General features: G+C 36.9%; 2 protein-coding genes across 2 annotated transcripts; both read right to left on the bottom strand.

Annotated features, from left to right (window-relative positions):
* Positions 1-5,312: 5,312 nt before the first annotated feature.
* LOC26527694 lies at positions 5,313-6,025 on the bottom strand. The gene is made up of 3 exons (XM_032729009.2): positions 5,890-6,025; positions 5,659-5,835; positions 5,313-5,594 (listed from the first exon to the last, which is right to left on the bottom strand). The coding sequence occupies exons 1-3, from the start codon at positions 5,972-5,974 to the stop codon at positions 5,335-5,337; spliced, it is 522 nt and encodes a 173-aa protein (XP_032584900.1). The 5' UTR covers positions 5,975-6,025; the 3' UTR covers positions 5,313-5,334.
* A 1,198-nt stretch (positions 6,026-7,223) lies between these two features.
* On the bottom strand, positions 7,224-8,002 carry LOC26528155. Its single transcript, XM_015165170.3, has 3 exons — positions 7,789-8,002; positions 7,540-7,716; positions 7,224-7,469 (listed from the first exon to the last, which is right to left on the bottom strand). Exons 1-3 carry the CDS (start codon positions 7,859-7,861, stop codon positions 7,261-7,263), a joined length of 459 nt encoding a protein of 152 aa, XP_015020656.1. The 5' UTR covers positions 7,862-8,002; the 3' UTR covers positions 7,224-7,260.
* Positions 8,003-11,692: the final 3,690 nt, after the last annotated feature.

Raw genomic sequence — 11,692 nt, 5'->3', positions numbered from 1 at the left:
CACTTGGCATTTTATTAACTCAATGGGGTGCCGTGTGCATGTGTGTGTGTGTGTGTGTGTGGCAAATCTCAGCTGTCAATACAACCAGATATTAATCAGAAGTGTCTGGCCTGCATCCATTGTGGCATGTCGAGCGCCTCCTCCTCCTTCGCCACCTCCTATACCGCTTTAACCCCGTCCGCTTGTATGCAAAGTATTGTGTGCTAAGCGCTTCAGCCAACGCACAAGGATGGCATATTAAAAATAGAGAGTGCCAAACACTCCAGAGATAGACCCATCCATCCATCCATCCAGAGAAGTCTCCACTGAACAGAGATGAAGGCAAGGAAAAAAGTGCTTTATTGACAGGTGTCGATTAAGAATTTAGCCATATTTGTTGTTGTTGCTGTTTTTTGTTCGATGCATATAAAAAATTTATTACACGCACGAAAACACACAAACGTGTCGCATTTGCAACCATCGCAAGGCAATGGGGCAGGGGGCGTGGCTATTGGAGGGAAAAGTTCGCTTATGTCGTGACATGTAAAATAAATCAAGCATGGAGCACGAGGAGTGCTCCATGTGCCCCAGCTGTGCGTAAGGAAAACGCAGCGAATTTGAGGTTAACATGTGTGCAGAACAGACTAAAGAATTCTTGCGGTTGCAAAGGGGTGAAGCTACAAGCAAAAAGGCGGCGGACAGAGAGATGCTCTCTCTCTATCTGTCTCTCTCTCTCTCGCGAGACACTGATTGACATTGAAATTGAAAACGGCTGAGGCTCGAGCTGTGATCTGCGAGACTTCTTGACTTTGATGCAATGAGAGTGGAGTAAAAGCAGAGTATTTATAGAGCATGAAAAGTATTTATAGTGAGGATTATAAATAAACGATTAGGGCATAGCAGCGAAATGTGTAGAGGTATATTTCACACCGAATTGTTTATTTATTTTATTCATTTTATATATTTATTTAAAAGTTAGAGATAATATAAAATTTAGATAGGGAATAAAGGACTAGAAAGTATTTATACAACATGAAAAATATTTATTAGGAATATTAGAAATAAGTTATTATAAGATAGCAGCACAATGTGGGGTAAAAAGATGTTAGTTTCATTTAAAATTTATTTTTCTTCTATTATTTATTAAAATGAGAGATAGAGATATAAAATTAAAACTAATTTATAGAGTGAGGTCTTGGCATATATTATTTAGATAGAAATTTGTGCATGAAGCGTAATATAATTAGTGTATATATTGACAGCAAATCAAATATTAACATATTTTTATCTTGTATACAAAGACATTTAAATTTATATAATTTAATATAAATTTATAATACATTTCTTTTAAACATTTTTTGAGCATCAAGCGAGTCGTTAACTTCGGCTTGGCCAATGTAAATTTGAATTTAAAGAAAGAATATGGTAAAATAGTTGTATAAACTAACGAAATTTTGCTTAAATTATCTTCATAGCACTTCACTGTGTGAAATAAATATAAATATATATCTATATATACTTGTAAATGTTGCCTTACAAGTCGTTAGCTTATGTATATATATTCTAGTTGTATCATGAAATATGCAATAATTGAAATTTATATGTTATAAAAGTCAGTTGAAGCGCTTTTAAGTTGCCATTAATGTCTCAGTCAAGCTCTTGCCATTGTAATATTAATATGTGATGCTTCATGAAAACAAAATTTCAACATGTTTATTAATACTTAAATGTGACACGATAAAGATATATAAAAATAAGTTTTCGCTTTAGTTGGTGCTGGTATAAATATGAGATTATTATGAAAGCACTCAGAAATGCCCTTAACACCGCTGCTTATCTGTCATACTCTGCTTCTCTCTCGCTTTCGCTCTTGCTCTCCCTCTCTCTGTCACTGTTTCTCTCGCTGCACACAGTTTGCTGCCATTATTAGCCTTGAAATATATCTGGCACCTGCTGTCAGTTATTTTTCATATTTTACCCCATTTTTTTAACAACATTTTCATATGCCAAAAGCGAGGCAAACAGAGAGGAATGGAAAAAGAAAACGACTTTTCGCTTTCTTCGCTTGACATTTACTCGGCTCGTTTGTTGGCTCATAGTATATATGCTATACGGCTACTGCCGTTAACAGCAGCAACAACAACAACAACAGCAACTAGTTTAATCCAAAATGTAACCACATTTTCGTACTTTGTGCAACTTCATAAAAATGAAAATTTACAGCGTATATCCTTTATGCTCATATACTCATCTTCTCATCTGCTCATCTGCTCATCTGCTTACCAAAAACTGCGATAAACGTTCAGCTCGTTTCCTTTTGCAGCAACTTTTCTGGCAGTGTGGGCGTGGCCGACTCACTACAAAAACTTTGTTGCATTGTGTATGTGCGTATGCGAGTGTGTGTGTGTGTGTAGAAGGGTTGGCCGTGAGAGTTCTCGCAAGGGTTTTGCCTGAATGTTGATTAGGTGTTGAGCGATTACGTGAAATGTTTACGTTGCTGCTGCTGCTACAGGTGATGAGAGCGTACTTATTTGAGGCAGTAGCTGCAGCTGCAGCTGCAGCTGATTATAAAATATAAAGTGAAGAGCGCAACTTTAAGCCAAGTCGCAGAGAAAGTTCTCAAGTCTTCAGTGGCTGCTCACTGTGAGGGGCACAGTTAGATCTTTAATACAATTTTCGACCCATTAGGAAATTAATTCTAACAAAATTGTATTTCGAAAAAGCAGAAAAGAAGAAGCAGCCACAACAACTGTTGCGCGCTGTAGCAAAAGAAGAAGAAGAAAAAAAAATGGAGAAGCAGGGAAATAATTACATGGAACAAAATAAGGTGGAAATTACATTTTTCAAATGTGGAAGAAAAGCAGGCAAGTAGTTCTCAGAAAAGAGCGAATAAATTGAGAGGGAAACAGAGAAAGTTAGAGAGGAAAACTCTCAACTACACGTATTACATGGAGCTTAAATATCTTTTGCTAATACGTGTTGCCGTCTACAGATATTTATACGAAAGAGGGGCAATAGGGCGATAGGGAAGAGGAGATGTTGGGAAGTTGTTGAATGCATTTAACGTACACTTCAAGAACAGTAATGTAGAGAATGGGACATTATACTAGCACATCTCACATGGCCCGTTGCAAGTCGAGAAGAGCAGAAGCTGTGCAACTGAAAGTGAAGCCGGCTGCACCTTTATTTAAGGGACGTCTCAACGTCAGGCCTTGGCTCTGCTGCACCAGAAGGGGGTAGGGGGTAGGAGGTAGGAAAGCTGATACGCCCAGTGGAATGAGGTTGGACTTACGACACATGTTATGTCTCCGATGCTGTCTGCTCGCGGGTTTCGCCTGCATAAAGTCATTAAGTGGGGGAAATGAAAATAAATTTGCACTTGGTAAATAAATCTTTTTGATTTCGCTGTTGCTGCTGCTGCTTCTTCCCTTTCCCTTTCCCTTGCCCGTTTTATTTATTTATTTATTTTGTTTGTCAGGGAAAAACAGTGGAAAATTCTTTAATTAAATTTGTATGAGCAGCCCGAAGTCAAGTCAGATAACATACGCGGCAACAGCAAAAGTGAAAAATGTCACCCGTAAAGTGTGTCAGCACTGGGTTCCTTTTTGTTGTTGTTTTTTTTTTCTCACTTTTTATCTTTGTATGAAATTATATATATATGCTTTTTTATTTTAATAAATAATTGTTTTCGTTTGGAATTTCTTATAACAAGCAAAATGAGCTCAACCATTTGATTTGTAAACAAAATTTTTCAATAAAAAACATATTAAAATAAATAAAGAAAATAATAAAATAAAAATAATAATAATAAAATAATTATATTAATAAATACAATTTTTTTTTTTTTTTTTTTTTTACTCTGTTATAGCTTAAATACAATTTTAGTCTTGCCTATGAATAGTTGAGCTTCGACATTGAATTTTTAAATTCTTCGGCAGGCCTCAGTTTGTAATATGATATTCGCAAAAACCTTGCTTATATTTTTGTTGCCTCAACTGCCGTCAGCCACAAGAATTCCAGCACAGTAAAAATAAAAAATAAATAAAATAAATAAAAGCCAGAAGGAAATGCAAAAGAATGTAAAACAAAATATGCTGTGGCTCCAACATTAATGTCGCGTCCAACTTTGTATGCTTCAGGTGGCAATGAATTTCTGGTGCGTGTCTTGATTGGAAATTGGAGCATAAAAATTGTTTTACAAATTCAGACGCACACACACACGCATGTCGAAGTGCAGCACGGTATAAACAATATATTTATAGCTGTATATGCATTTATATACGTACAATGTGTGTTGCACTTATTGTTGTACTTTTGTAGGTTAAAGTGAACAAATGCATTTGCAGAGTCGGGGACATTCCTTGCATAATGACATTGACACATTACACAGTCGAGTCTGCAGGCTTGACATAGTTGTAGGCGCCATTTAGAGAGGCGCAGAAAAATAACATGCACTATATAGTATACTATACATGCATATATACAGTTTGTCTTAAATATTTGATGTGTCTGTGTGTGTGTGTGTGGCTGTGTGTGTGGCACATCATTAGGATAGTTCGCAAAAAACTTGTCTGGCAGACGCTCAAGCATTTTGCCTCAAGTGGGCGAAGACTCTGTGTCTCCTCATCAAGTCACATATTCCCATCTCTTTCTCTCTCTCTCTCTCTCTCTCTCTCTCTCTCTCTCTCTCTCTCTCTCTCTGTCTCTATCTCTATCTCTATGACTGTCGGCCTGCTCTTTTGCTCAGCTGCTGGTTAAGTGCAACAAGTCACTTGGTTTTTGGACACTATTTTACATTTGGCTTTTGACACGCTCTGAGCCGAATCCATTTTAATGAATGCCAAGTGCAGCTGCTTTTAGCTGCATTTTAGTTTGTTAATTATTGATTTTGATGGATGGAAGCAAATATACAAATGTATTTGTATTTTTTTTATTTTTTTTATTCCTATTTTATTTTTGTAATGTCTGCGACTTTGAAATTTGATTTGAATAATACAAATTAAATCAATAATATTTTGTTATAAAGAATATTAAAATATGTATGACCAAACAAATATTTGTTTTAATTTAATTTTTTCTTAAGGAAAATTAAGAATTTTAATTAAATTAAAAATTTGCTTCTAATTTATGAATTTATTTATGATATTTTTATTTATATATTCATATAAGATATATTATATAGCACAATGGGAAAATGTATATATGATAGAGCAAATAAGGGGAGAGTACGTGACTAGGGAAAGCAAATGAAGGCTCTACTCAATATAAGATGGATTTTTAAATTGCTAAATAATCTTTGGCCTATTTCGCGAATGTTAAACTAAGCCAATAAATTGCGGTTTAAAATGATGTATATTATACGAGAATATAAAAGGCCGCCAGACATATTACTACAATTATAGCGTTTTCTTTTAGAGCATTTCCCTTGTCTTCCTTGCTTTTCTTGCGTTCCTTGTCTTCCTTGCCGTCGCCGCCGTCGCGTTTTTCTCGACACTGACAATGTTTGTCGCAGAGTTTGCAATGCACTACTGCAGCCTTCGGGTTTTTTGACTTTGCGCCGATTGCGTGACACATACCATCTACACTGCCAGAGCATATAGTATTTAGTACAGAGCCTGAAATGGAGTGAGGTAGGCAATAGAGTAAGTTATATGCTATATGAAGGAGATGCACAGTTACCAGATATTTTGTAACCGGGACTCAGGCATCTATCCATTTTTGGGATAGAGGAATCGCCAGTTGTCTTTCTAACTATCTTGCCCTCGTCCTCCTCATGAACGTACTTTAGAAAAGTCGTGGGAACTTTGCAATTTGCCAATTCATCGCACTTGAAACACCAAGCTTCGCCATTGACATCTGTAAGAGTCAGTTGTTGATTCGCTTGTCTATTTGTTCTCTATGGAAGCTTACTGGGAGCTAAATAAAAAAATGCAAGGCTTAAATGTATGAGAATAAAAAGCGGAATTTGTAATCCATTCACTGTCGAATTTGACATAATACCTAATAAGAAAATTGTTTGTAAAATTCAGAATTCTATTCCTTTATAAAATGTTTAGAAACAGTTTGCTTAGATTTGTACAATCATTCAAGTTCAATTTAAAGTTTAATATCTTTAGATTTAAGTTAAATTTTTCGCTTAAAGTTTAAGAGTTTTTGCTGTCTAATTTTGGGCTTCATTTTAACTAGAAACACGAAAACCTCTCAAGGGCAATAAATTGACAGTGATATCAAAATATAATTGAAAATCTTCATAATATTTCCTTTATGTTTCGAATTTACTTTACAGCTCGTGAATATTTTAAATTACTACCACTCGCACTCACACTCATACACGCACCCACTGCGAGAGAATTGTATGCCATAATTCTTTGGCCTGGCCGCAACTGTTAATTTATGGCCAAAAGCAAACACAGAAAATAAGTTTCATTTAAGATTGCCGAAACCGCAAAATGTTCGCCTTCGCATATTGAAAATAAATGCGTAGAAATGTAAACTTGAGAGCTTAGCAAAAGTTAAATTTACTTATCATTAAACAATTGTGGCATTCGCATTACGAATCGAGACTCACTAAGCGAATCTTTACGCTTATTTACTTTCATTTCCAAGTATTTCAATAGGACAAACAACAACAGCAGCAGCAACAACAACAGCATCAGCAACAACAACAACAACAACAACAATGTGCAAACATTTGTGCTTCTAGGACCCGCACATAATTCATGCTTGAGGCAATTTGAATGCCCAATAATCAGAAATGCTTCAAGTTTTTGTGCTCGCACTTTGCCCTGACTTTTATTGACTTGACTTGGCCGCTTTTTGATTTGATTATAAATTAAATAAGTGCCATGGCAGCCACCACCCAACTGAACCACAAAAGTTGCCCGCAACCCGACTGCCTGGCTGGCTGCTGTCTGCCAGGCCCAACCTTCGGTCTCGCCATCGCTGTCTTTTTTGCTCTTGTTACTCATATATATGCCATTCATATGCTTTTGCATACATTTTATACATGGCTCTATACTTGTATACCCTGAACACTGAATCATGAAAATGAGAAATCTGAGTATATTGGAGGTGTGGCAGTCCGCATAAGGTATATATTCTTGTGTAGGTCGATCCGCTGAGTCGATTTAGCCGGGTGCCCGCCCCTCTTTTGGCTTAATTGCTTTGCTTTTATACATATTAAAACAGTATCAGATGGAGGTAGAGAAGTAGAGACAATCCTAAATATGCTAAAATGAATGAAATGGAAATTGATCATTTAATTTATTTGTTTAAATTTCATTACATAAGAATATAGAAAATTGCTAGGCATATTGTTACAATTAAAGCGTCATCTTTTAGAGCATTTTCTTTGTTCGTCCTTTTACATCCGCAGTATTTATGGCAAACTCCGCAATGGAAAATTATTTCCTCTATATTTGATGTTCTCTCACCGATTGCATGACACAACCCATCACTGCTACCAGAGCATATAGTTCTTGCTATAGGATCTAAAATACAATACAGTAATGCAAGAGAGTAGCTTATAGAGTATACTATATGAAACAGATGCGCACTTACCAGATATTTTGTAGCCGGGACTCAGGCATGCGTCCATGTTCGCGTTGTCAGGATCACCGTCCGCCTTCTGGACTATTTTGCTATCATCGCGACTGTCGACGTATTTAACAAAACTTGTGTCGACTCTGCAGTATTTCAAATTGTAGCAACGATAACAATAAGGTTCTCCATTCACATCTGTCAAATGTAATTTACAGTCATTCGAGGCCATAGAATTATTTGCTTTGACTCTTCGTTATGGTAACTTACTGGGAGCCAAATAAACAAGCGCAAAACTCAAATATATGAACAAACATATACTAGTTGGGACTCCAGCCATCATTCAATTTTTCAGCAATACCTAACGAGAACAAAAAATTTAATTTAACTCAACAATTCGTAATATTAACTTTTCAAAAAATTCGGAAACAGTTTGCTAAGATTTCTCAAGATTTTAGGTGGACTTTTAGACGTTAAGAACAAAAATAAATCGACTCAGCTCATCGTCTCTGATGCATGACATTTGCCGTACAAACATTTGAACGAAGACAAGAAAAGAGCATTAGTCGAGACTGCTCGACGAAAAGATACCGTGAACCCTGCAAAAAACCATTCTGCTAACTGCGCAGTAAGCAGCGACTTCGCTTGGGCAGCGCTGCAGTGTGGGCAATATTATGTGAATGTATTTGTTGAATCATTTTTCTTGTAGTAAATCTTTCAGAACGTGATTATAATGTTAAATATTTATATATTTCAAGGCACAAGTCTCTTTTACTTTATATACGTTTTTTACAAATTGTGAGCAAAGGGGACGTGGTATATAAAATCTGTTAATTACATAATCTCTGTATTGATTAAATGTATATACACCGTGCATCTGAAGCTTCTCAGTTCAATAATATTCAAATTACGCTGAAAAAAACGGAATCAATTTATCGATTCAACTCGAGAAAAAGAAAATCGAATGATAAACTTGTACTGTGTTGGTATACATGTAGAAATCCTGCTCTTATGTCGTCTAAGATCTCGACGGACGGCCAGTCGAACACGGCTATATTCTGATTCTGACTGACCAAAAAATTAAATACTTTATGGCATCTGCCACGCCTGTTTCTGTCTGTTACAAAACTATTATACCCTGGCTTTCCATTTTCAATGGGTTCAGGCTGAGTTCTCAGGGCTGAAAACCCTAAAAATATAGAACAAATATTTTTAACTTTTTGTTAAAGCTAAAGTGTATAAAAAATATAAATTATTCAATAAAATTTCATCGATATTAGCTGAATATTATATAAATATTTCCTGTTTTGTTTTAAACAAATATATGTTTATGAAAATTCGAATTCCTTGTATCTGTTTAGTGAATAATTAATCGTTTGTAACATTCTTAAAATATTCTTAGGGTTCTTCTTAACGTGAGTTTTAATTTTCATTTCGTGGTGTAGATGGCATTTATAATCGCACTTTTATTTGACTATTTTAGTGTATTTGGAGAACCATTGATGCTGTGTAGCTTGACCTATCAAGGTTTGATGCTCTTAGTTAGATATGGGTTTAATTTGCCTGCGTTTTGGCCAGTAGTTAGCCGTTTGTGTGAGATAGAGAGAGAGGGGGAGACAGGGAGAGCGTGCGAGAGAGCGAGTTGCTTGAATGCAGTCTGGCTCTAACCCACTTGAGATACTGACCAGCTTTGCATCCAGCCATTTGTCTGCCCGCCAGTCCCTGTGGCTTACCTCGGCAGCACGCTTATTAGTTGAGTATTAGTGTCAGTTCCAATGAGGTGGCATTTATGTCCACATAGCTGAAACCATATGCAATGCTCGCACTACGCTTCTCCCCCCCCTTGCCCAAATCGACCCCTCGAATTTACGCCTGTCAGCTGCAGCGTTTGTCCCTTGCTGCTAAATGATGCATATTTTATGAAAATTGCATGCCAGAGAAGCCGAAGAATTGCAATGAACAAAATCAGTCAACACTCACAGAGCCGACACCCACACACACACACACACAATCAGTTGTTGAAAAATTGAATTTGATGTAGTTATGGGTGTTCGCTTCTCTGTTTCGTTGTGTGAATTTTTAAAGTCGAGCACGTTTCGTTGGCTGGTTCTCAATGCTCAATCCCATTTATTATTATTTGACATGCATAATACAGTTTTTGGACCTGTTTATAAATATTGAAATAGACGTCAATAACATTGTCCCACACAATCGGGTTAGGCCAACCCGCCCAAGTGCGCTGTGCGTGTCGCACCCAAAAATCTGTTAATAATGATGCTTGACATATGTATGTGTGTGTGTGTGTGTGTGTGTATGGAGATGCTGTAGCAAAGGAAACAGCACGAAGCGAAAAGCTGACGCATTTGTGCGTGTGAAATATGTTTTGTCAACTTATTAAATATGCTCAATCTTTCGTCGTTTCTTTCTTTCCGCCTCTTCCCTTTTGTCGAGCCCAACGCGTACGTGCTGTGGCATTTGAATGTCAATGCGAATGCCAAGAAAAGGCTTAGCTCGTGATGCGGTAACTGAATTGATGGTTAAATTATAAGGTGTGGCTGCCAGCGCAGCGCAAACTGAAAATAAAGTGTGCAGATTTAGTGTCGGGTGACCTGCAATAAATTACAACTTAATAATGTTGTTTATAAAGCAAATTCTGTTTGCATTTCCTAACTTGAACAACACCAGAAATTCGTAATCGATTTTAAAAACTTTTACCTCTGAGCTATTAACGATCCCCATAAAAAGGGAAAACAGTGTTTAATCAAACTGATTGTCTCAATGCTTTGCATACGTACAGGTGCATCGAGCGCATTACGCATTACGTATACGCACAGCTATCCGCTTAATGTATTCACGATGCGCTCGACTGCAAATATTTGATAATTACCAATGCAGTGCATTTATAGCTTAATTGACATTAATTTAAATATAATTTGCTTAACATGCATTCCTCAATGCCAAATTAACACGCACACTCACACACACACACACACACTCGCATGACATTTACCTGACCAAGTTTTTGGGGTCAATCGCTCGGCCAGAGCGTGCTTATTATCAATTGCCGAGCGAACGAAATGGCATGAAGCAGAGAAGTCGCATTAAAGGGATGTTGTTGAAATGTACTTGGAGTACGGGTTTAGGGTCTCTGCTCTCTGTCCTCTGAGCACTTATTTTTATGTGGCTGAAAACAAAAAGATATTTTATCTATGCCAGGCGACAGCAGCCGCCTGTCAGCCATCTGGCTGCCTGTCTGTCTGTCTGTCGCCCCAATGTATTTACAGGTAAGAGCTAACAGGTAAAAAGCATTGAAATGTGCCCGTGTTTTGTTTGCGAACAATCTGCTTTTTATTTTGAGCGTCTCGTTGGCGCCAACGAACCAAGCAGCGCTCGCTTTTAATGGACTAGACAACAACAGTAACAGCAACAACAACAACTGCGTTGGCGACAACAAACAGGCGCCATGCGCTACCCCTTTGCCACCCCTGTTGGCTTTCTGTTGCCCTCAGCTCACTTAGCCCCAGTCCCACTGCGATGCGTGTGTCTAGCATTTTTGTCTCCATGTTCACTTTATGTGCTGCAGCTATCAGCTGTCTAGGTGGGAGTGTGAGTGTGTGTGTGTGTGCGGGTGTGGGTATGTGGGTGCTGTATAATTATGCCATTAAATTTGTGCATCGAGTTCATAACTTTTATTAGCTGTGACATCCACAAAATCTTTCATAGCGCCAATTGTGCAAATATTTGAAATTTATGCGAAAATTCTGAAAAACAACTTTCATATTAGTCATGGCAAAGTTAAACAATTTGATAACTATTTTAATTGATCATTAAAAAATTAACTTGAATTGCTTATTTAGCAACCAAATATATCCCCTAAACCGGCTGAAAATAAAGAAATATACATACATACATACATACACATATATTGTAGATCAGCATGATCAACTGAGTGGCTCTAGCCATGTCCGTATGTCCTTCTGTCCGATTAGCGTTCCTGCCTTTAATTTAATAATTTGAAGTCTTTACAAATTTAAGTAATTAATATTGTATAGAATAGGTAAGAAAAGCCATAATTATAATTTTACCGTTTGTTTAGTTTTATTGAAATAAATTTCAGCATAAATTTATTATAACAAAATTAAGCTATAATTATTCGTATACAGTTGTATATATC

This window comes from Drosophila mojavensis, unplaced genomic scaffold (assembly GCF_018153725.1).
Source record: "Drosophila mojavensis isolate 15081-1352.22 unplaced genomic scaffold, ASM1815372v1 contig_36, whole genome shotgun sequence".
Taxonomy (NCBI): Eukaryota; Metazoa; Arthropoda; class Insecta; order Diptera; family Drosophilidae; genus Drosophila; species Drosophila mojavensis.
Note: the sequence above shows the minus strand (reverse complement) of the source record. Positions and strands in the feature narration are given on the sequence as shown.

Bases quoted from the DNA above. Each gene is read 5' to 3' on its own strand.
- LOC26527694 (XM_032729009.2), bottom strand. From the start codon at position 5,974: ATGTCAAATTCGACAGTGAATGGATTACAAATTCCGCTTTTTATTCTC. The intron at 5,836-5,889 runs GTAAGCTTCCAT...TGACTCTTACAG, and splicing joins ATTTTTTTATTTAGCTCCCA to ATGTCAATGGCGAAGCTTGG. The intron at 5,595-5,658 runs GTAACTGTGCAT...ACTCCATTTCAG, and splicing joins TCCCGGTTACAAAATATCTG to GCTCTGTACTAAATACTATA.
- LOC26528155 (XM_015165170.3), bottom strand. From the start codon at position 7,861: ATGATGGCTGGAGTCCCAACTAGTATATGTTTGTTCATATATTTGAGT. The intron at 7,717-7,788 runs GTAAGTTACCAT...TACATTTGACAG, and splicing joins GCTTGTTTATTTGGCTCCCA to ATGTGAATGGAGAACCTTAT. The intron at 7,470-7,539 runs GTAAGTGCGCAT...ATTGTATTTTAG, and splicing joins TCCCGGCTACAAAATATCTG to ATCCTATAGCAAGAACTATA.